The 22,535-nt window shown below is 48.6% G+C and overlaps 1 protein-coding gene across 2 annotated transcripts in view; it reads right to left on the bottom strand.

The window, feature by feature from the left end:
* Positions 1 to 831: 831 nt before the first annotated feature.
* The window catches only part of LOC144770421 (C-Jun-amino-terminal kinase-interacting protein 4-like), a 1,040,418-nt gene continuing 1,018,714 nt past the window's right edge, over positions 832 to 22,535 (bottom strand). For both annotated transcript variants that reach the window (XM_078654929.1, XM_078654928.1), the window contains exons 27-28: positions 2,873 to 2,983; positions 832 to 1,906 (exon numbers count right to left, since the gene is read on the bottom strand). In XM_078654929.1, the coding sequence (XP_078511055.1) occupies positions 1,797 to 1,906; positions 2,873 to 2,983 (221 nt within the window). In that variant the 3' untranslated portion in view covers positions 832 to 1,796. The remainder of the gene's footprint in view (positions 1,907 to 2,872; positions 2,984 to 22,535) is intronic.

Below are 22,535 nucleotides of genomic sequence, written 5' to 3'. Positions count from 1 at the left end.
CAAGGGGATGAGGAGTGATCAGACATGATCTTCTCAGACTGCAGGGATTTAGCCATTCAGGTGCACCAACAACCCCAAGTGGAGTTAGCAGGCTCAACACCAGAATGCAAAGAATCAGCTTCTACAGCCTGTTTACTCTCCAGAGAGGGAACAGACATTTGTTCACCCCGGTGTAAACAGTACATCCAACATTAGCTGGACCTTGTCTTCAAAAGCAGAGTTAGTGTTTCTTTCCTACTCCAGGGGAGACTTAAGATTAGGAACTAGAGATCTGCAACAGCACCTACAAAGAGTCCTGTGAACTAAGCCCCTTCTAGTTAGTTGAAACAAAGTCCTTTCAATCCACAGACCTCCAGATCTACCTCCATATGGAAGTGTCCCATGATCCCTTCCTTTCCCACTCTTTCATTGGGGACTTGTCTTCTTCTCCATTTGCCTATATCTAACTTTCTTCTTAAACGGACTACCCAATGTCTTTCAGCACAGTTTAAGTGATCCTAGGGATGCTTGTTTTTCTGCACCATGGTCGTGTGAACTCTCAAATCATGCAGGTTAGCGATTCAAAAAGGAGCCCTGGATTGCCAGCCCCGGCATCTGGGCTCATGCGGTCATCACACGTAATGGCTGTTGTAGTGTCCTCTCAGCTGCCCTTATTAGTTTTCGTGACTGTCACTAGGTGCTTATTCTTCAAATAACACCAAAGATATGACCATGTACACAGCAACTTACTTTCTTAACTTGCGATTTGAAGAATGCTCCCACCCCAGAGTCGTTAGGCAACAGCATACATTAACATTGTAAACAATAATTAAAGTCAAAAACTAGGAAAAAGACAATAGTAGAGAGCAGGCTTTAGTAAAAAGCAGGCACAATTAGAGAGCAGGCGAGATAACAAGGTAGCTCAGGCAGAGCAGCATAGGGATGGAATACGGTCTCTGGTAATTATACTGCATTAAAAACACACTGATTGTTACCCCCAAAAATAATCGTATTAGAACAAACATTTGTTATCGTGGGGCCGAGAGTGCTACACAAATTCATAAAGGCGTGTGCAGCATGAGATCACATATAAATTATTGATACAGTGAAAGGCAGGTCATTATGAAAAATGGACGGATTAATAAAATAAAAACCGAAAATAAGACCAACAAAAATCAAAATCAATAGGTTGTACTTTGTCAACATAAACTCTAAATGCATGCCTAAATATTACAGCTTCATATTGATCACTTGAGGGCATCTCAGATGCTTCATGTCAGTGAGGTTAAGCTGCCCTGAGGAAGGCCATTGCTCAGTAGGTGTATCCATGGTCAGCGGCTGTGCTTTGTATGGCAAGTCATACATATTACAGTAGATTCCCATCCTAGAAACCAGACATTGCAGGATTTCTCAAAGGAAATGGGGATGGGCTATTTCCAATGTCAGCAGCAGCTTAAGGGAGAAGGAAGGCATCAAATGTTGTGGTAGGGAGAATACAACTGTCCTTGATGCCCAAATTAGCTATTCAGTTCCAGAAAGTGCAACTTGTATAGTCTCAAAGTTAAAATAGCTGGTGTGGCAGAAGGCAAACCAGGCAAGGTATATTGGCAGTGTCCCTTCTACTCCATCCAGTTTTCCTCCTCTTTCCGTTGCAGGTCAGTATCAGGATTATCAATGTTCTTTCTCCAGTAGAAGGTGTTTTTGGATCTTTGCACTGTCAACAGTGAGCCAGGTTCCTGTTCGTGCCTTTAGCAGCCTATAGATTGAATAGACGGGCCCATGTTATCAGGCCCCCACACACCCCACTATTGAGCCTTTCAGCTATGCACCTGCCACACAATAAGGTGACTTCTCTCAGAACGCTGTTGCCTTGGGTCCACCAGCAGCAGATCTCCAAAACCTTCTTCCGAGTCCCCAGTGTCATCACCTGTAAAACCACAATGGGCAGGGATGAAATAGAGAAAGAAGCAAAGTGAGAATAAACATATGGAAACAAAGGGGAAGAGAAGTTAAGACAAACTTATTAGTTACATTTTATGAGGAATCGTTAACTCCTTATCTGGAGGCTCTCTTCCATTACGAACTTGTGGGTACTCTGCCACCCTGTGATAGGATTGGAATCTGCTTCTATAGCCTTTAATATAATTATGTACATCACCAGGCAAAACAGCTTTGTGTAGCTTTGGTATATACAAACAGGTTTTTCAGAACCTCCAAGTTGAATAATGCACCCTTGCGCTTGAATTGATAATTAAGCAGAAGCCCACCTTTGGAGAGGGATACAGTAGAGTACTCAATCTCTTAGCAGCACCATACCTAAAACGAGAGACTTATAAAACCCAACAGAACAATGGCAACTCTGGACCATCACGACCAGGTGAGGATTGGGACACAACCACACTATGCAAAAGTGTCTTTGTGGAAGAGAGGATCACCCCCGCTCTACAGTAACAACAGATCGGGATTTGCATTGGAAGTCACTGAGTGTGAGAGAAGCTGGTTCTGATCCAAACAACTGAGTAAAAACAAGAACTAGTGAGAGAAATGGGTGATGTTACCGATGAGGTGTGCCCATTGTTGTGCAACTGGGCACATAAAGCTTTAGAAGCAGTTTCTGTTTATTTTGGAGAGGTAAAGCAGAATCCACTTGTTTATGATAGAACAGGGCCAGGAGGTAGGCATAACAAGGGAAACAGCAAATTAAGGAAATGGTGAATGAGCGCCATGAATAGTTACACCAAAAGAATGAATAAAGAGTAATAAAAAAGAAGAGCTGTAAGGCCAATAATCAAACAGTTTGCAAAACAAATAATATGCGTTGCTACGAATGTTAAGTCTATCAATAAATCTGGTTTGGAAACATAATGTTATCACTTGAGCTCTATTTACATACCTATCCGAAAATTAATGTATCCTTCACCTCCACTCATAACCAAGATGGTAGTCAGAGCACGCCCATTACATTCTTCTCTGCTTGCTTCAGCTAACGCTGGGTTAATGCAACCTTTGGAGACAAAGCAGTTAGGAATAGATATTTACCGGCAAGGCAGTTTGTTCAATGTTATGTTAAAATTATTTATTTTATTCATGTTGACAAAGAACCCCTTAGCACTACAGAAAGACTCATTTCCAGCCTACAACTATGAAGTGCACAGGAAAGGAAGAACACAAGCCAACTTATGTTGTAACTAAAATAAATAAAAAAATTACATGTTAAAAAACATGTCTTTAATCTTTAACTACTTCCAAAGCGTCTGAGATTTTTTTGTGCTCGAAGGGGAGGATGGATGGAAGAGTTTTTCATAGTTCAGCTGCTACAGAGGTAAATACTTTCTCCATATGAACTGTTCTAGATCTTATAATAGCTAGAATATGAGGATTTGTAAAGAACAAGTTACTTACCTTCGGTAACGCTTTTTCTGGTAGATACTATATCTGCCTGTGGATTCCTCACCTTGTGAATACCCCCTTGCGTCAGCAACATTCGGAAATTCTTTTTTCGTAGCCTCGCGCCGACGTGGACTCCTGACGTCATAGAGACACGACCTCGCTCGCGACTCCGCTGACGTCACCGACGCCTATAATAGGCCCACGCCGGCGTGATGACATCAGTTCCGCCCTTTTTTCCGTGCCATCGAGGCACACGGATGGACCAATGACAGTAGAAATACACAAGTATACACAGTACACAGTACTCAAGGCAAAACACACAGTGTTAAGCAAAAGCAGGAAAGCAACTGAAACATTTCCTTGACAACAAAATATATACATATTACATTACAGTAACTCTGGCATAGAAGAGTGGACAACGGGGAGGCGGGTGGGTCAGTGAGGAATCCACAGGCAGATATAGTATCTACCAGAAAAAGCGTTACCGAAGGTAAGTAACTTGTTCTTCTGATAGATACATCTGCCGTGTGGATTCCTCACCTTGTGAATAGAGTCCCACAGCAGTCCCCACTCCCGGAGGAGGGTGTCCACTCTTCTAAACCAGGAAATCCTGAAGGACAGAGCGAGCAAAGTGGCCGTCCCTCCTCACTTCGGAATCCAAGCAGTAATGCTTCGCGAAAGTGTGGAGGGAAGACCAAGTTGCCGCCCTACAAATATCCTCAACAGGCACACCTCTAGCCAATGCTGAGGTTGAAGACTTAGCTCTAGTTGAATGAGCCCTTATACCCTCTGGTGGTTCCTTACCGGCCAAAGAGTAGCAGATCTTTATGCAGAGGACGATCCATCTCGATAAAGTTCTTTTATGGACCGCTCTTCCTTTCTTGCAGCCAGCAAATCCAACGAAGAGCTGGTCTTCCAAACGAAAGTCCTTGGATCTGTCCAAGTAAAAGGACACCGCCCTCTTAGGGTCCAGACGGTGCAGTCTCTCCTCCTCCTTGGAAGGGTGAGGGGGAGGATAGAAGGTAGGAAGGGTAATAGACTGTCCCAGATGGAAGGGAGTTACCACCTTAGGCAGAAAAGCAGCCCTGGTCCTAAGAACCATTCTATCAGCATGAATGGTCAGGAATGGGGGCTTGGAACTAAGAGCTTGAAGCTCACTAACCCTCCTTGCCGAGGTTATTGCAACCAGGAAGACTGTCTTAAGGGTAAGAAGCCTCATGGGACATTTGTGGAGAGGCTCAAAGGGAGCACCCATCAAAAAGGTCAATACAAGATTCAAATCCCACTGAGGCACAATGAAAGGTGAAGGAGGGAACATATTAGTAAGACCCTTCAAAAACCTTAAGACCACAGGAGACTTAAAAAGAGAAGGCTGGTCAGGCAAACAGAGAAAAGCAGACAGCGCCGACAGGTAACCCTTTACCGTGGCAACCGCCAGACCTTGCCGTGCCAAAGAAAGAGCAAATTGGAGAACATTAGACAAATGGGCCCTCAAAGGATCAACAGACCTTTCCCCACACCACGTGACAAATTTCGACCATCTATAAGAATAGATGGACTTAGTGGAGTCACGCCTGGCTGACAAGATGACATCCACAACGTCAGGCGGGAGGGAAAAGGAATTCAGGTTGCCCCGTTCAATCTCCAGGCATGAAGGTGCAATGTCTGGAGGTGGGGGTGTAGAACCTGCCCCTCCATCAGAGAGAGGAGGTCTGCCCTGAGAGGGAGACGGAGCGGCGGGTGGAGTAGATCTGTATACCACACCCTTCTTGGCCAATCCGGAGCGACCAATATGACTTGGGCCCGGTCTTGGCGAATCTTCCTCAGAACCCGAGGAATCAAGGGTATGGGGGGAAACGCGTAAAGGAGTTGACCTCTCCAACTCAACTGAAACGCGTCCCCCAAGGCTCCTTGCATCGGATACTGGAGACTGCAGAACGACAGGCAGTGCGCATTCTCGCGAGTGGCGAACAGGTCCACCCGAGGAGTCCCCCACATCTGAAAGATGTCGTGAACCATCTCCGGGTGAAGCCTCCACTCGTGGTCGGCAGAAAACTGCCGACTGAGACTGTCTGCACGAACGTTCAGAACCCCGGCCAGATGATTTGCCATCAGACAAATCTGATGGTCCTGAACCCAGGACCAGAGACGCAGAGCCTCTCTGCAGAGACACTGCGACCCTACTCCTCCCTGCTTGTTGATGTACCACATCGCAGTCGTGTTGTCCGTCAGGACTTGAACAGACTGACCGCGAAGGGAAGGGAGGAAGGCCTTGAGTGCCAAACGTATCGCCCGCAATTCTAGAAGGTTGATGTGAAGCAACCTTTCCTCTGGAGACCAAAGGCCCTTGACCTCCAGATCCCCCAGATGAGCACCCCACCCGAGAGTGGATGCATCCGTTATCACCGTGGCCACCGATGGGGGAAGTTGAAAAGGCTTTCCTTGGGATAGATTGCCTTCCACGCCCCACCAAGACAGATCCGCTGCAGCTTCTCTGGAGATCCTCACTGACTCCCTGAGATCTCCGCTGTGCTGATACCACTGCTTGCGGAGGCACCACTGGAGCGCCCTCATGTGCCAGCGTGCATGGTTGACCAACAGAATGCATGAAGCCATCAGACCGAGCAGGCGAAGGACCTTCAGGACTGGAACGACCGCTCCATTGTAAAACAAAGGAATCATCTCCCGTATGTCGCGAATCCTTTGAGGGGGAGGGAATGCACGACATACGGTTGTGTCCAGTACCGCACCTATGAACAGGTTGCGCTGGGAGGGCACCAGGTGAGACTTGGGTACATTTATTGAAAAACCCAACCTGTACAACAACTGAGTTGTCTCTCGCAAATGATGGAGCACTCTCTCTGACGACTCCGCTTTGATCAGCCAGTCGTCCAAATAAGGGAATACTGGAATCCCTGATCTCCTGAGATGCGCCGCCACCACTGCCATCACCTTGGTGAAGACTCGAGGCGCAGTAGTAAGTCCAAACGGAAGGACCGCAAACTGGTAGTGCTGCGATCCCACCGTAAAACGGAGATACCTCCTGTGCGACTTCAGGATTGGGATGTGAAAGTAAGCATCCTGCAAGTCGAGCGACACCATCCAGTCTTCTTCTTGCAGCGCTTGAAGAACCTGAGCAAGGGTGAGCATCTTGAATTTCTCCTGCTTCAGATAGAGATTCAAGATCCTGAGATCCAGGATTGGACGAAGCCTGCCATCCTTCTTCGGAATCAGGAAATACCGGGAGTAGCATCCCTGACCCCTTTCCTGCTCTGGGACCACCTCTATCGCACCCTTTCTTATCAGAGTCAAAACTTCCTCTTGCAGAAGAGACAGATGCTCCTCGGAGCAATACCCTTGGCAAGGAGGGAAATTGGGAGGGAATTCCCGAAAGGGAAGGGCATACCCATTTTCTACAAGATTGAGAACCCAAAGATCTGACGTAACCGATTCCCAATCCTGTAGAAAATGGGTAAGCCGACCCCCAACCGGACCCACATGATCCTGAATGTCGGATCTAGGGCTGCTTCTCAGGGGCAGGGGGGTTGGAGGAAGTGGAGGAGGAAGAGGCCTGACGTCCACGAGGACGCACTCTTTGCTTTCCCCTGTATGACCTGTACAAGGAGTTTTGCTGCTGCTGTTGTTGCTGCTGCTGCTGCTGGCCTTGCCGGAAATTCCGAAAGGCAGGGCGGCCAAAACCCCTGAATCTTCTGCCAGTTGAAGAACCTCTCACTTGAAGACCCAAGGATTTAGCAGTCGCCTTGCAATCTTTAAACCTCTCAAGGGCCGCATCAGCCTTCTTCCCAAAAAGGCCTGAACCATCGAAAGGAAGATCTAATAATGTCGCCTGAACATCAGCCGAAAAGTCAGAAGATTTCAACCAGGCAGACCTCCTAGTAGCGACAGCAGTGCCCATAATGCGCGCCACAGAGTCTACAGTATCCAAACCGCTCTGAATAACCTGGCGAGCCGCTGCCTGAGCGTCAGAGATGACTTCCTCAAAATCCTTCCTGCTGTCATCAGGAATTTTTGGAACAAGAACATGCAAAGAGTCCATCAGAGCGTGTAAATATCTCCCCATCAAGCAAGTGGCATTTGATGACTTCAATGCCATACTGGCAGAGGAGAAGGACTTATTTGCCACCTGATCCTGCTTCTTTGCCTCCTTCTCAAAAGGAACCTGAGGGAAAGCACTAACGTTCTTCTTGGAGCATGCAGCCTGAATGACCAAACTCTCCGGTGAAGGGTGAGAGGTTAAAAAGGCAGGATCATCAGGGGCAACCCTGTATCTTCTGGCTACACTTTTAGAGACAGCTGGAGCCGACAAAGGTTTTTTCCACACCTCTAGAATGGGCTCTGTCAGAGCATCATTAAAAGGAAGAAGAGGTTCCACCACTGAACTCGGAGAATGGAGTACTTCAGTCAGAATATTAGATTTGAATTCTGCTGTAGGCAAAGTCAACTTAAGGAGACTGGCAGCCTTTCTCATAATCAAATGATAGGGTTGAATGTCCTTAGAAGGAGTGCTAGAACCTGATGGTAACTCCCACTCTGGAGAGAAATCCAGGCTTCCTGCTTCTGCCAAATCCTCAAAAGTATCTTCATCCAATTCACCCTCCTCAAGGTCAGATTGTGAATCCAAAAACCTCCTTTCTTCTAGAAGGCGCTGAGCCTCTCTTCTGGATCTCATCTTGACCCGTTTTGCCCTCGGATCCACCATCGGCTCCGACGGATTCGGAATCGACGTCGGGATCGAATCCGCAGGTTCAGAGGGATGTGCTCTAGGCCGACCCGGAGCAGGCGAAGCCGGAACCGGCGTCGACGGCTTCGGTGGAGCCGGAAAATGCCACGGCGGCGTCGGAGCCGGCATGTAAGGCATAAACGGAGCCGGAGGGTAGGAGTGAGGGACTCCTAAGCTAAAAGCCAAAGGACCCATGGGACCCGAAGGTGCACCAGAGGGGTACCACGACCTCGAAAAGACTCCATACATCGCGTTGAGAAACGCAGAAGGGTCCTGGCCTGGGGCAGGAAATGGTGGATGAAAACCTTCAGGCCTGTCCCGAGGAGCGTTCGGATTCGGCTCACCTAAGGGCTCGGAACCCTCATCCTCATGAGGCTCCTCCTCATCTCGGGCCGGGGACGGCGCCGGAGATGGACTCGGAGCCGGATTCGGAGTCGGAGACGGAGCCGGAGACGGCGCCCGTGACTCAGAAGGGGAAGCCTCACCTTCAGGTTCTGGATCCGAAACTTCAATGGTCACCACCTTCGAACGAACCTTCGGTGACCTCGACCTCGATCCCGACTCCTTACCAGAACGACGTCGGGACTCATGTCTCCTCTTCTTATGTTTCCTCTTTTTTGAAACATGATCCGAAGCCGACTTCGAAGACGACCTTCCTCGAGATCCAGACCTGGACCTCGATCTCGACTTCGACCTCGCCCTTCGAGAACGAGACTTCGACGATTTCCCCTTTCCAGCTTTTATCTTAGCCACTAGGAGCTTCGCCTCTCTCTCCCTCAGGGCCTTCGGGTTCATCTTCTTACACGAAGAGCAGTCCTCCACATCATGGTCCGAGCTCAAGCACCAGATGCAGTCGCTGTGTGGGTCGGTAATGGACATAATTTTGCCGCATTCTCTGCAGGGCTTGAAGCCGGTCTTTTTTGAAGACATTGTCGAAGAGACAGGATACAGAGACGCAGAAAATGTTAATAATATAGACAACAAAGTATCCGTTGGCTACAGAGATTCCCGATAACCGTTAGCGTCGACGACGCGGAAAAAAGGGAACTGATGTCATCACGCCGGCGTGGGCCTATTATAGGCGTCGGTGACGTCAGCGGAGTCGCGAGCGAGGTCGTGTCTCTATGACGTCAGGAGTCCACATCGGCGCGAGGCTACGAAAAAAGAATTTCCGAATGTTGCTGACGCAAGGGGGTATTCACAAGGTGAGGAATCCACACGGCAGATGTATCTATCAGAAATGCAGAACCTATGAATGCAAAAGTGTTGGAAATTAGGTTTTGGCACTACCATTTACTCCTATGTGGGCTATAGTCCGGGTTTTAAATTGACTTGGATAAGAAGCCAATGTAAAGACCTCAGCGCAAAGGATAACATAACTTTCTAGATGTTTGTTGGTGATAGCTAGGTAGACTGCGTTTGTCTAGTTGAGCCTGGACTGAATTTGTGCATTTAGAACAGGAACATGTCGATTTTGTCTGGCTGCAGAAAGGATTTTCTTGAGAATTAAAGGATAAATGATTAAATAACTTTGCATATCTGTAGAGTTAAGAGGAGTGCAGAGTCATTCTGGGTGCCAGAATTGGGCAGCACTTTTGACAGGACAGGTGGGGAGCCCACAGGGTATGCCCAAGCAATGTGACCCCAATCTACAGAGACAGGTGATATAAATAGAACTTTGTTTCCTGCGAGATTCAATTTGAGAAAAGTTGATCAACTAACGCACTAAGTCACTATGATATCTTTGCTGTGTGTAAACTGATGCTTGTTGGCAGGTTTGAAAGGAAGGGGAATGTATAATCAGCAATCATATACAATAGTTCACCTTGATAGTGGAATAGTGCTGCTAGGGATCGCATACAACGATTACACAGAAATGGTGAGAGAAAGGAGCCATTTGGGGCTTCATAAATCTGTTTCCAGCTTTCTAAGAAAAATAGGCACATAACCACTGCCTAAGTCCTATCTGAGAGAAAGGAGGAGATACATTTTAGGACAGTTCTTGAGAATCCAAAGGGCATTGAGGGTGCAGTAGAGGATTTTATATTTGATGCTTTCAAAAGCAGGAGAGAGGTAAAAGGACAAGGGCTTCACCATCACCATCATCTGCTACCCCTCTCAGGTCATCAAGGGCGGATAAGAACGCCAACTCCGTACTGAAGCCAGATTATAAACCTGCTTGGCACAAGTCCAGAAAAACGTAGGCTGCTGTCTGTTGTTGGAGTTGGGAGAAAACTACCATCTACAACAAACGGTGCAAAAAAGGGCAAGAAGTTGTTTGGGGCATGAGGACCTAAAGAAGTCTTTAGAAGTCGTTACACAATTGCCATTTTCCAATCCTTGGCAGATAATCACTGGGCCAAGCAGCTGTTAGAAGTAAGTCTGATACTATATGGAAAAACGCCTTCACCATATCTGGAATCTAGCTGATCAATTAGAAAAACTGCACTTCAGAAATGAAAAATAATAGTCAAAAATCGCTAATTTTTCTAATTGATCAGCTAGATTCCAGAGATGGTGAAGGATTTTATTCACATGGTATCAGTCTTACTGCACCTAAAGCAACTAAAACTCTGGCTTGGTTATTTCAACTACTTAATGACAGACTTGAACCCCTTTTTCCGGATATGTTTCCCAAATTCAGGAGTGCTACTAAAAGCTTGAGAAAAGCAACCCCGTCTCAAACTACAGCACCTAATGTAAAAGCTTGCTCTGTGATTTATAAACAACAAGGAGAAGCGCAAGCTGGGAGGCTTACTCTGCAGAAGTTGAAGTTGTGACCTGTCCAATTATGGTGTCAGGCGCTTCCACTACCCATAATGGGTAGTTGCCTCACAGAGTCCGTTCTTTTTGATGGGATGTTTGATGATATGAATGAACTTTAAGTTGTTGTGCCAGATGCCAAAGTTTGGAAAATCTGGGAGGAGGAATTGTCACTTACGATTTAATGAAGATTCCTATGAGGGAGAACCAAGACTACCAATAAGTAACCACTTCTTTCACGTTAAGGATCTTCATTGATAGTCATAATTGTTAGAATAGGGTAGCAAGCTAAAACCGCAATATATGTACAGCTGTCATATGGAACAACTATAGGAAGTACTAGATTGTATCAATCTCTGTATAGAAACCAAAAAGGTTCATCATAGCAGCCTAACTAACTGTAGAGTTGGCGTTTGTATCAGAATCTAGGCCATGGGAGATGCTGCAATGAAGCCTTGTGAACTGGTTTAAATAGTTGGTCCATTAATTTGGTCACAACTAAGCACAACTTCGAAAGAGAAAGTGGAAATTTGAAAGGTGGAGCACCTTCTTCATACCTTCTAGAAAGATTGGGCCTAAAGAAGCATGTCTGATCAGGCCCTTTTCTGTGTGCTGTAATAGCAGCAAGGTGAACTTTATGCAAAGCAAAAGGTAATTTATACTAAGACAGATACAACAGATATGGAAGGGTGTCCTCTTCTTAGAAAATGATTGAGCCATAGCCTTTTTATTGAAACCATATACAAAATCTCTTCCAGTGAAGTAGTAGAATATTGTAGTTGATGGTTGTTTAGCTTCATTTAATATGGCAATGCATGCTTCAGCAGATTGAGATGGCCATACTGTCTGACGTTAAGATTCATGCTTTCAAATTCAATGATGAGAGATGTGGGTGTTGCAGTTTGCCTTGAGACTTGGTCAACAGGTGCAATTTGCATGGAAACCTCTTTTGTGGAGTGTTGACATTTGGACATGTGGAGGCTCAGATACCACCACTGCCAGTGCTGACCAAGAGCGATGAAGATCACTCCTGCCTGACAATTACGGAGTTTGATGATGACTGCATGAATAAACAGAATTCAAGGAACGGCGTAAAGCACTGCCCTCTACAGCTGCGTGAAACTATTTCCTAACAAAATATTTTTTTTCAATTTTGAGGAATTTTGGATTCTCATTTTTTTGATTTGTCAAGTAATTATCTTTTAAGTCCTTTTTGTTAAACGTATAAATAGTTAAGTGTGGCCCCCAGCCTGCTTGATGATTGAAGATTCCTGGCAAGTGTATTGCTTTCAGAGATAGGCCACTGGACAAAACCTGCAACCAAATGTTTTGTGACTGCAGGGAGAGTGGGCACAATCTTGTGTCCCGTTTGTGCGGGTAGTGCACATGGGTGTTATATTGTCTACTTGGATAATAGACTGTCCCCGTTATCAGAGCAGGCAGAATGGCATTGAGAGTTAGATGGACAGCTCTCAGATCTAAGTAACTAATGTGATAGAAGACATCCTTTGCCCATTGCCCTTTTATGTAAGAGCTCACAGATGTGTTCCCCATCCCAGTGAGGCCTCTGTGACAATCATTTCGGTTGGGGGGGGGGGGGACTTGTTGGAAAGGAATTACCTGAAGCAAGCTTGATTTTTTGCACCACTATGACATCAATGTCTTGTTATTGGCGTGAGCTGCAGTTTGTCTTCCCAGCTATTGAGTCTCTGTTACCACTGATCCTCAAGGCACTGTTGAAGAGGCCTCATATAAAGTCTTCTATTTGGGGCAACGGAAGTGCAAGAAGCCATGGAATCCAGTACAGAGGAGATGCGGCATTTGGTGGATTAAGAGACATCAGGAGAAGATAGAATTTCTCCCACATTGAAGATAATCCCCCCCCCCCCCTTAATGAAGCACAAGTTACTTACTTGTGTAACAATATATCTGTAAGAGACATTCGTTAGTGATAGATTCCTTACCTTAGAATATCCCCAGGCGTCAGACTGGATCCGGAAAGTTTTTCGGCAGCAGTACTCCTGTACGTCGGTAGGCATCGTCATATGGCTCCGCATACGTCGTTTGCGTTGTAGTTGCCGAGATGACGTCGCCGGAGCTTCTTAGAAGCGCCCAAGCGCGCGGACGTCAGTTCTGTACACGACTTTCCGCGCCAGCAACGCAGAGCCATGCAAGATACTGACCATTGTTGCATTGAAACTAGGGCTCTAAAAGGATGACCTTAACCCTAGAAATCAGTTTGCAGAACGAGGAGGATGGGTGGGGCGGTAAGGAATCTATCACTAACTAATGTCTCTTACAGTTATATTGTTACGTTAAGTAACATGAGCATCTGAAAGAAAGAGACACGTCAGTGATAGATTCCTTACCTTAGAATAGATACCCCAGCAATACCAACCCCAGTGGTGGGTCTGCGAACCAAGATCACACCAGAAAGTCACGGAGAACAGAATGGCCAAAGAAGCCGTTTCTCCGGACTGGACTGTCAAGGCAATAATGCTTGGTAAAAGTGTGCAGCGAGGCCCAAGTGGCTGCCTGGCAGATGTCTTGCAGGGGGACACCACGTTCCAATTCAGTAGTAGCTGCTGCCGCCATCGTAGAATGGGCGCGCAACCCCACCGGAGGTTCGTTTTTAGCCAGAGAATAACAAACCTTGATACACAAGACAACCCAGCGGGATATAGTCCTCTTGTGTACAGCCCGGCCTATCTTGGCGCATACGTTGCCAACAAAGAGCTGGTCATCCACCCGGAACTGTTGTGTGCCATTCAGGTAAAATGAGAGTGCACGTTTTGGGTACAGACTTTCGAGCCTCTCTTCCTCTCTGGAAGGGTGCGGAGGCAGAAAGAAAGTGGGCAAGGTGATAGTCTGCCCGCTGTGGAAGGCAATAACAACCTTTGGCAAGAAGGAAGTCAGAGTGCGAAGCAAAACCTTGTCCGGATGAACAGACAGAAAAGGAGGCTTACAGGAAAGAGCCTGGAGATCACTCACAAGCCTAACGGAGTTGATGGCAACCAGGAAAGCAGTTTTCAAAGGTAATAAACGAAGAGGACAGTTGTGAAGCGGCTCAAAGGGAGCACACATCAAATAGGTAAGAACTAGATTCAAGTCCCACTGCTGCATTACAAACGGAATAGGAGGGAAAAGGTGAGTAACGCCCTTGAGAAATCTATTTACAACAGGGTACTTGAAAACAGAGGGCTGATCAGGGAGCCTGAGAAAGGCTGAAATTGCCGAAAGATAGCCCTTAATAGTGCCCAGAGCAGAGCCCTGCCGGGTCAGAGAGAGAAGAAACAAAAGGACGTCTGAAAGAGGGGCAGAAAGGGGATCAACAGCCTTTGCTGTGCACCATGCCACAAGTTTGTTCCACCTGCAGGCGTATACCGATTTTGTGGAGGGACGCCTGGCTTCCAGAATGATATCACAGACTTCAGGAGGCAACTATTGCCGCTCAATCTCCACGCATGTAGGTGGAGGCTGGACAGGTTCGAGTGGTGGACCGTCCCCTGTTGCAGCGACAGAAGATCCTCCCGAAGAGGCTGTCAGATCGGGGGATCTATGCTCATACTGAGTAGCTCAGGATACCAAACTCTTCAAGTCCAGTCTGGAGCCACAAGAATGACATGGGCCCGGTCACGCCTGATCTTCTTCAGCACTCTGGGTAGAAGTGGTAGAGGCGGAAAAGCATACAATAGACCGCAGCTCCACTCATGATGAAAAGCGTCGCTGAGTGAGTGCCACCTTGGAAACTCCAACGTGCAGAAGCGATCACATTGCGCGTTCTCTTCGGTGGTGAATAGATCTAACCAAGGATCTCCCCACTGTTGAAAGAGACCTTGCGCCGCCTCCGAGTGAAGATACCATTCGTGATCCATCATGCACCTGCAGATGAGTTTGTCCACCCTGACCTCCAAAGAACCTTCCAGGTGTTGAATCGTCAAGGAAATGTCTTGACGTTCCAGCCATGTCCAGAGGTGCAGAGCCTCTTGACACAGGGACCACAACCCCACCCTGCCCTGTTTGTTGCAATACCACATGGCGGCGGTGTTGTCTCTGAACACTTGCACTACCCTCCCCTTGACAGAGGGAAGGAATGCTTTCAGTGCAAGAAGGATCGCCCGAAGCTCCAGAAGGTTGATATGGAGCAGGGACTCCGCCGGATACCAGAGGCCTCTGATCTCCGCCTCTCCCATGTGGCCACCCCATCCCAGGAGGGACGCATCCGTCACCACTGTGTGCTCCGGCTGGGGAAGGGAGAGGGATCTGCTGCTGACCCGATGCTGATTCGTGAGCCACCACTGCAATTGTTGTGCAGTGCCCTCCGAGATCTGGACGTAGTCGGACAGGTTCCCCTGATGCTGCGCCCACTAGAACTTCAGATCCCACTGCAGAGCCCGCATATGCCATCTGTCACGGTTGTTCAGCATTATGCAGGAGGCCATGAGGCCCAGCAGCCTCAAGGTCGTCTTGACCGAAACCCAGGACAAGGGCTGAAAGATCTGAATCATAGCCCAAATGTCCCGGACTCGCTGTTCGGGAGGATAAACCCGAAACTGTGCAGTATCTATAACTCCGATGAAGAGGAGCTTCTGAGAGGGAATCAGGTGCGACTTCGGCATGTTGATGGAAAACCCCAGCAAATGCAGGAGGTCGGCCGTAGTCTGGAGGTGGGAGACGAGTGCCTGGGGCGAGCACGCCTTTTCAGCAGCCAGTCGTCGAGATAGGGGAAGACTGAAACCCCTGATCTACGCAGGTGAGCTGCGACCACCGCCATCACTTTTGTGAACACCCGTGGGGCGCTGGTAAGGCCAAAAGGGAGCATAGCGAACTGAAAGTGCTCGTGGCCTACCGTGAACCGTAGGTAATGCCGGTGGGCCAGCAGGACGGGGACATGAAAATACGCGTCCTGCAGGTCTAACGCTACCATCCAGTCTTGCGGGTCGAGTGCAGACAAGACCTGAGCAAGTGTGAGCATCTTGAACTTCTCCTTTCGGAGGAAGCGATTGACGTTCCGAAGGTCTTAGATGGGACGCAAGCCTTTGTCCTTCTTTGGAACCAAGAAGTAGTGGGAGTAACAACCACAACCTACTTCTGGCGTCGGAACACGCTCGATGGCCCCCTTGGCCAAGAGGAACGCAACTTCCTGCTGGAGTAGTGCCAAGTGATCGTGATACTGTGGTGGCATGGCTCGGGGTGGTTGTCTTGAAGGGGAGGTAGTAACCCCTTCGGACAATTAGCAGAACCCACCTGTCCGATGTGATGTTGCGCCAGTAGTGAAGGTGATGGGGAATCCTGCCACCTACTGGCGTCTGGTGGGTCTGAAACACCGGACTAGGAAGGTTTGGAGGCAGTGGCAGCAGGGGGGGGTGGTGGACTGACCCACACGCTGGCCTGTGACCTGCCTCTGCGGGTCCCACGTCCGCGCTGAGACTGTTGCTGCGCAGGCCTGTGGCTCTGAAACTAATGTGTTTGGGCGCCCATTCCTTGACCACGAATGGAGCTAAATGCAGAAGCGGAATGAGTGCGTGTACCCGAAAGGCCTAAGGAGTGAATCACGTCCAAGAGTGAATCATTAAAGGGCAGCAGAGGCTCCATAGAAGATTACGCCGACCGAAGCACCTCTGTCAGGACTTTAGTCCTGACGGCCACGGTACGGAGCTCGAGGTGGAGAGCCTCGGCCGCCCTACACAACACCATAAAGTAGGAACCACCCTCCTCCGTAGCCACGGTAGAAGGAGACAGTGAGACAGGTTCAGGAGTATAATCCTGGTCACCTGCATCCCCCAGATCCTCATCTCAGTCCGGGTCTAACTCGCATTGTGCTGCAAGAGTGTCCTCAGACCCCTCCCAGTCCTCCACAGCTTGCCAAACAGGTGGAACATAAGGAGGTCGGTGAAGGTAAAAGAAATTCCCAAACTGCGTCGGAATCGGCGTCAGTTGACACCCTTCCAGCACCGGCTCCACGTCGGGGAGGAGGCCAGGGACGGCGTCGGCCGGTGTCATGGCCTACGCCAATGGCGCGCCGTCGGTGGATCTATGGGGGTCTCTCTGCGTCGAGACCGAAGTCGGTGATGACGTCGGGCCGGAGCCGGCGATGTCGAAGAACGAGGACCCCCCAATCGAGCCCGCAGGGCCCAAAGGCACACTGGCGGGGCCGGACGGTCCGAAGACACGTGCCATGGCTGACAGGAATTCCTGCAGCTGGGCCGGAGTTGCCGATGGGCCCGGAAAGGGTGTGTAGGCCATCGGCAACTGCAGAGGCTCCGCCGGAGCTGCTTGGGCGGCGCCACCTGCACCCTCAGCCGCGTCGCTCAACCGGCTAGGGGAAGGAGAAGAGCAACAACGCTTCTTTGACTTCTTGTGCTTCGCCTTACCTGACTAAGAGTGCGAAGACTTTGAATGGTAGTGATGGCTCCGCAGCGGGTCCCTCGACCTCCCAGGGGACAGGGACCTGGAATGGCATGGAGCCCACTCCCGGGCCTCTAGCCACTTTCGGGACCGCTCCCACCAAGTTTTCGGAGTCATGGCCTGGCAGTGGGGGCACGACTCGGAGTCGTGGTCGCGCCCCAGGCAGTAGAGACACTCACGTTGCAGGTCATCACCGACATAGTGCCGGGACAAGCAGTGCAGGACTTATAACCGGTCATCCCTATACACCAGGAGACAAAGACTAAAAAAACAGAGACAAAAGTCCCAAAAATAACTCAGTCAAAAAGTGACTGGGGGTACCGCTGTCTCTGCAGATCTGCGCTTGCTGGCGCGGAAAAAGAAAGAACTGACAGCGCGCGTGGGCGCGTCAAAGTAGCTCCAGCGACGTCATCTCGGCGACTATGACGCCAACGGCGTACGCAGAGCCGTATGATGACGCCTACCGACACGCAGGGGTACTGCTGTCGAAAAATTTTCCGGATCCAGTCTAAGGTGAGGAATCTATCACTAATGTGTCTCTTTCAGATATATTTTTCTAGGTTTGTGTCTATTCTTGCTGTCAGATCAATATCACCTCGACTGCTGTTGCCATCAACTTCTGTACATTTATTTGTAAACATAAGTGAAGAAGCAGAGATTTTGTGTTGTTGAAATCCTGAATATTCGCCTAGGTAAGGATATACAAATATTCCTTGATGATGTAGGTGGGCTACAATTACTGTCTTGCATTTTGAAAAGATACAGGGCTCTGACCAAAAGACAGTACTGCAAACTGGAAATGTGCATTTCCCACAATGGTTCTCTGGTGTTTACTGTGTGTTTTAAAGATTGCAATGTGAAAATATGCATCTTGAAGGTCTGTAGTGCACATCCAGTTGACTTATTTGAGGTGGGGGAAAATTTGGTCAAGAGGAACAAGTTACTTGCCTTCGGTAACGCTTTTTCTGGTGGATACAATATATGCCTGTGGATTCCTCACCTTATGAATACCCCCTGCGCCAGCATTCAGCGGAATTCTTTCCTAGCCTTCCACGCCGACGAGGACGTCACAATGCCACGGCTCTGCTTGTGACTCCGCATAACGTTACCGAAGCCATAAGAGCCTCGTCGGCGTGATGACGTCCGTTCCACCCATTTTTTCCATGCCTCCGAGGTGAACAGGTGGACTGAAAACAGATTCCAAGTATACACAATACACAATAGTCAAACAAATACACATAGTGTAAAATCAAAAGGAAAGCCCAAGAATATAAGCATTTCCTATAAATTGCCAGACAGATAGAAGATACAATGTAAAACAACATGTCAAACAATGTAACCTTTAGGGTATACATGGGTGGACAACTGGGAGGAGGGTGGGACAGCGAGGAATCTACAGGCAGATACTGTATCCACCAGAAAAAGCGTTACCGAAGGTAAGTAACTTGTTCTTCTGATGGATACATCTGCCTGTGGATTCCTCACCTTATGAATAGATTCCCATTTCGGAGTCCAAGCAATAATGCTTTGCAAAAGTGCAGAGGGAGGCCCAAGTTGCTGCCTTACAAATGTCCACTACAGAAACACCCCTGGCCAAAGCAGAGGTGGATGACATGGCGCTAGTAGAATGAGCTCTAATACCCTCAGGCGGTTCCTTACCAGCAAGGGCATAGCAGATCTTGATGCACAAGATGATCTATGTAGATAGCGTGCGCTTGTGCACAGCCTTGCCCTTCATGTATCCACCAACGTAGCCCAAAAAGAGCTGATCGTCCAATCGTAAGTCCTTAGTCCTGTCCAAATAAAAGCTCACATCCCTTTTAGGATCCAGGCGGTGAAGTCTCTCCTCCTCCTTGGAAGGGTGAGGGGGAGGATAGAATACAGGAAGGGTAATGGACTGCCCTAGATGGAAGGGAGTAAATACCTTAGACAGAAAAGCAGCCCTGGTCCTGAAGACAATCCTTTCAGCATGTACGTTAAAAACGGGGGTTTTGAACTGAGAGCCTGAAGCTCATTCACCCTCCTTGCTGAGGTAATAGCCACAAGAAAGACCGTTTTATAAGAAAGAAGTCTCAAAGTACAACTATGTAAGGGCTCAAACAGGGAACCCATCAAGAAAGTCAAAACAAGATTTAAATCCCACTGAGGCATAACAAAAGGAACAGGCGGAAACCTATTGGTAAGGCCCTTGATGAATCATAAAACAATGGGAGACTTAAATAAAGACGGCTGATCCAGCAAACACAGAAACGCCAATAAAGCCGACAAATATCCCTTAACAGTGGCCACAGTACAACCCTGCTGAGCCAGGAATAGTGCAAACTGAAGAACATTTGACAAGTGGGCTTTTAAAGGATCAATGGATCTCTCTCCACACAATTTAACACACCTAGACCATCTGTAGGAGTAAATTGACATAGGGGAGTGTCGCCTGGATGATAAGATAACATCCACCAGAACCAGCGGGAGAGAGAAGGAACTCAGGTTGCCCCATTCAATCTCCAGGCATGAGGGTGCAGGCTCTGGAGGTGGGGATGTAGAACCTGCCCCTGTGACTGCGAGAGTAGGTCTGCCCTGAGAGGGAGACGGAGCAGAGGGTGCGAAGAGAGGTGAAGTAGATCTGTGTACCACACCCTTCTTGGCCAATCCGGGGCGATCAATATAACATGGGCCTTGTCTTGGCGAATCTTCCTCAGAACCCGAGGAATCAAGGGTATGGGAGGAAACGCGTAAAGGAGTTGCGAGCGCCAATCCATTTGAAACGCGCCCTCCAGTGCTCCCTGCATCGGATACTGGAGACTGCAGAACAACGGGCAGTGCGCGTTCTCGCGAGTGGCAACTAGGTCCAACCGAGGAGACCCCCACATCTCGAAGATGTGATGGACCACCTCCGGATGAAGCCGCCACTCGTGATCGGCCGAATAATGCCGACTAAGACTGTCCGCATGAACATTTGCCCGCAATTCTAGAAGGTTGATGTGACAACCTTTCCTCTGGAGACCAAAGACCTCCAGATCCCCCAGATGAGCACCACACCCCAGAGTGGAGGCATCCGTAATCACCGTGGCCACCGGCGGAGGAAGTTGAAAGGGCTTGCCTTGAGACAGGTTACCCTGCACACTCCACCAAGTCAGATCCACTGCAGAGTCTCCGGAGATCCTGACTGACTATCTGAGATCTAAGTTGTGTTGATAAAACTGCCTGCGGCGGCACCACTGGAGTGCCCTCATGTGCCAGCGTGCATGGTTGACCCACAGAATGCAGGAAGCGAACAGACCGAGCAGGCCAAGAACCTTTAACAACCGCTCCATCGTGAAACAAGGGAATCATCTCCTGAATGTCGAAAATTCGTTGTGGAGGAAAAGCTCGACACACAGTAGTATCCAGTACCGCCCCTATGAACAGGTTGCGCCGAGAAGGCAGCAGGTGAGATTTGGGCACATTTATTGAAAAGCCCAAGTTGAACAACAACTGAGTTGTTACTCGTAGACAATGAAGCACCAACCCTGGCAACTGCACTTTGAGCAGCCAATCGTCCAGATAAGGAAAAACTGGAATCCCCGACCTCCTGAGATGAGCTGCCTCCACTGCCATCACCTTCGTGAAGACTCGAGGTGCAGTAGTAAGACCAAACGGTAGGACCGCAAACTGGTAGTGCTGCGACCCTACCGTAAAACACAGATACTTCCTATGCGACTTCTGGATGGGAATGTGAAAATACACTTCCTGTAAATCGATCGACACCATCCAGTCTTCTTGCTGCAGCACCAGAAAAACTTGAACAAGGGTCAGCATCTTGAACCTCTCCTGTTTCAGGTAAAAATTCAAGACCCTGAGGTCCAGAATCGGACGCAACCTGCCATCCTTTTTTGGGATCAGGAAATACCGGGAGTAGCATCCCTGACCCTTTTCCTGCTCCGGAACCACCTCTATCGCAACTTTTTGTAGTAAGGCAAGGACCTCCTTCTGTAGAAGAAGCAAATGGTCATCCGAACAAAATCCTTGGCAAGGAAGGTAAGGAGGAGGAAATTCCCGAAAGGGAAGGGTGTACCCATTCTCTAAAAGGTTTAAAACCCAAAGTTCCGATGTGACCGATTTCCAACCCTGTAGAAAGTGAGACAACCGACCCCCTACAGAACCAGGACGGGGATCAAGGGCTGCTTTACTGGGGAGCAGGTGAGGTAGAAGTGGAGGAGGAGAGATTGCGGCCAGAACCATGTTGGCGACCTGATTTTGGCTCTATATGACTTATAGAGCGAATTTTGCTGCTGCTGTTGAGGTTGTCGCAAGTCACGAAAGGAAAACCTTCCAAATCTACGATAGTTTTTATATCCAAACCCCCTTCACTGGGTTCGCAATCCCAAGATTTTCGCCATGGCTCTGCTGTCTTTAAACCTTTGAAGTGCAGAATCAGCGTTCTCCCCGAAAAGCTTTGAACCATCAAAGGGCAAATCAAGAAGGGTAGCCTGCACATCCTGGGAAAAACCAGAGGATCTAAGCCAAGCGTGTCTCCTGGTAACTATGGAGGACCCCATAACCCTGGCCACCGAATTAGCCGTATCCCGGTCGGATTGAATAACCTGTCAAGCTGCAGCCTAAGCATCTGACAGAACCTCCATAAAATGTCCCTGCTCCTCATTAGGCAACTTGGGTGCCAATTGTTTCGCTGAATCCATTAACCCCTTTGCTGCGGGGGTTATTTTTCCGCTGTGCTGGGGGGGAGGGGGCACGCACAGCGCCCGCATGCTCATGACGAGCTCAGCTCGTCATGAGCCACAGCGCTCCTGTACTCATGACGAGCTCAGCTCGTCACAGGTGCATTACCTGCCGTGGAACGCTCAGCACAGCAGGGGAATTATCCCCGCATGCGAGCGTTCCACGGCTCATGACGAGCTGAGCTCGTCATGAGCATGGAAGAGGTTAAAGCAAGTATATAATGGCCCAACAAACAGGAAGCGTTGGTAGAGTTTAGTGCCATGCTAGATGATGAAAATACCTTTTTAGCCGACTGCTCTAGCTTCTTAAGAGTCCCTGTCGGTAGGAGCCTGAGGAAAAGCGCCTGAAGATGGTTTAGAGCAGGACGCCTGTACCACCAAACTTTCTGGAGATGGACGAGAAGAAAGAAAAAAAGGGGATGTCCTGGAGCAGTTCTATATCTTCTAGCCACTGGTTTAGACACAGCAGGAGAAGAGAGTGGTTTACGCCACACCTCGAGGATAGGCTCCGTTAAGGCGTCAGTAAAGGGCAACAAGGG

The sequence above is a fragment of the Lissotriton helveticus genome, chromosome 7 (genome assembly GCF_964261635.1).
Source record: "Lissotriton helveticus chromosome 7, aLisHel1.1, whole genome shotgun sequence".
NCBI classification, from domain to species: domain Eukaryota; kingdom Metazoa; phylum Chordata; class Amphibia; order Caudata; family Salamandridae; genus Lissotriton; species Lissotriton helveticus.
The sequence above is the reverse complement of the archived record's forward strand: the minus strand, read 5'-3'. Positions and strand labels throughout refer to the sequence as shown.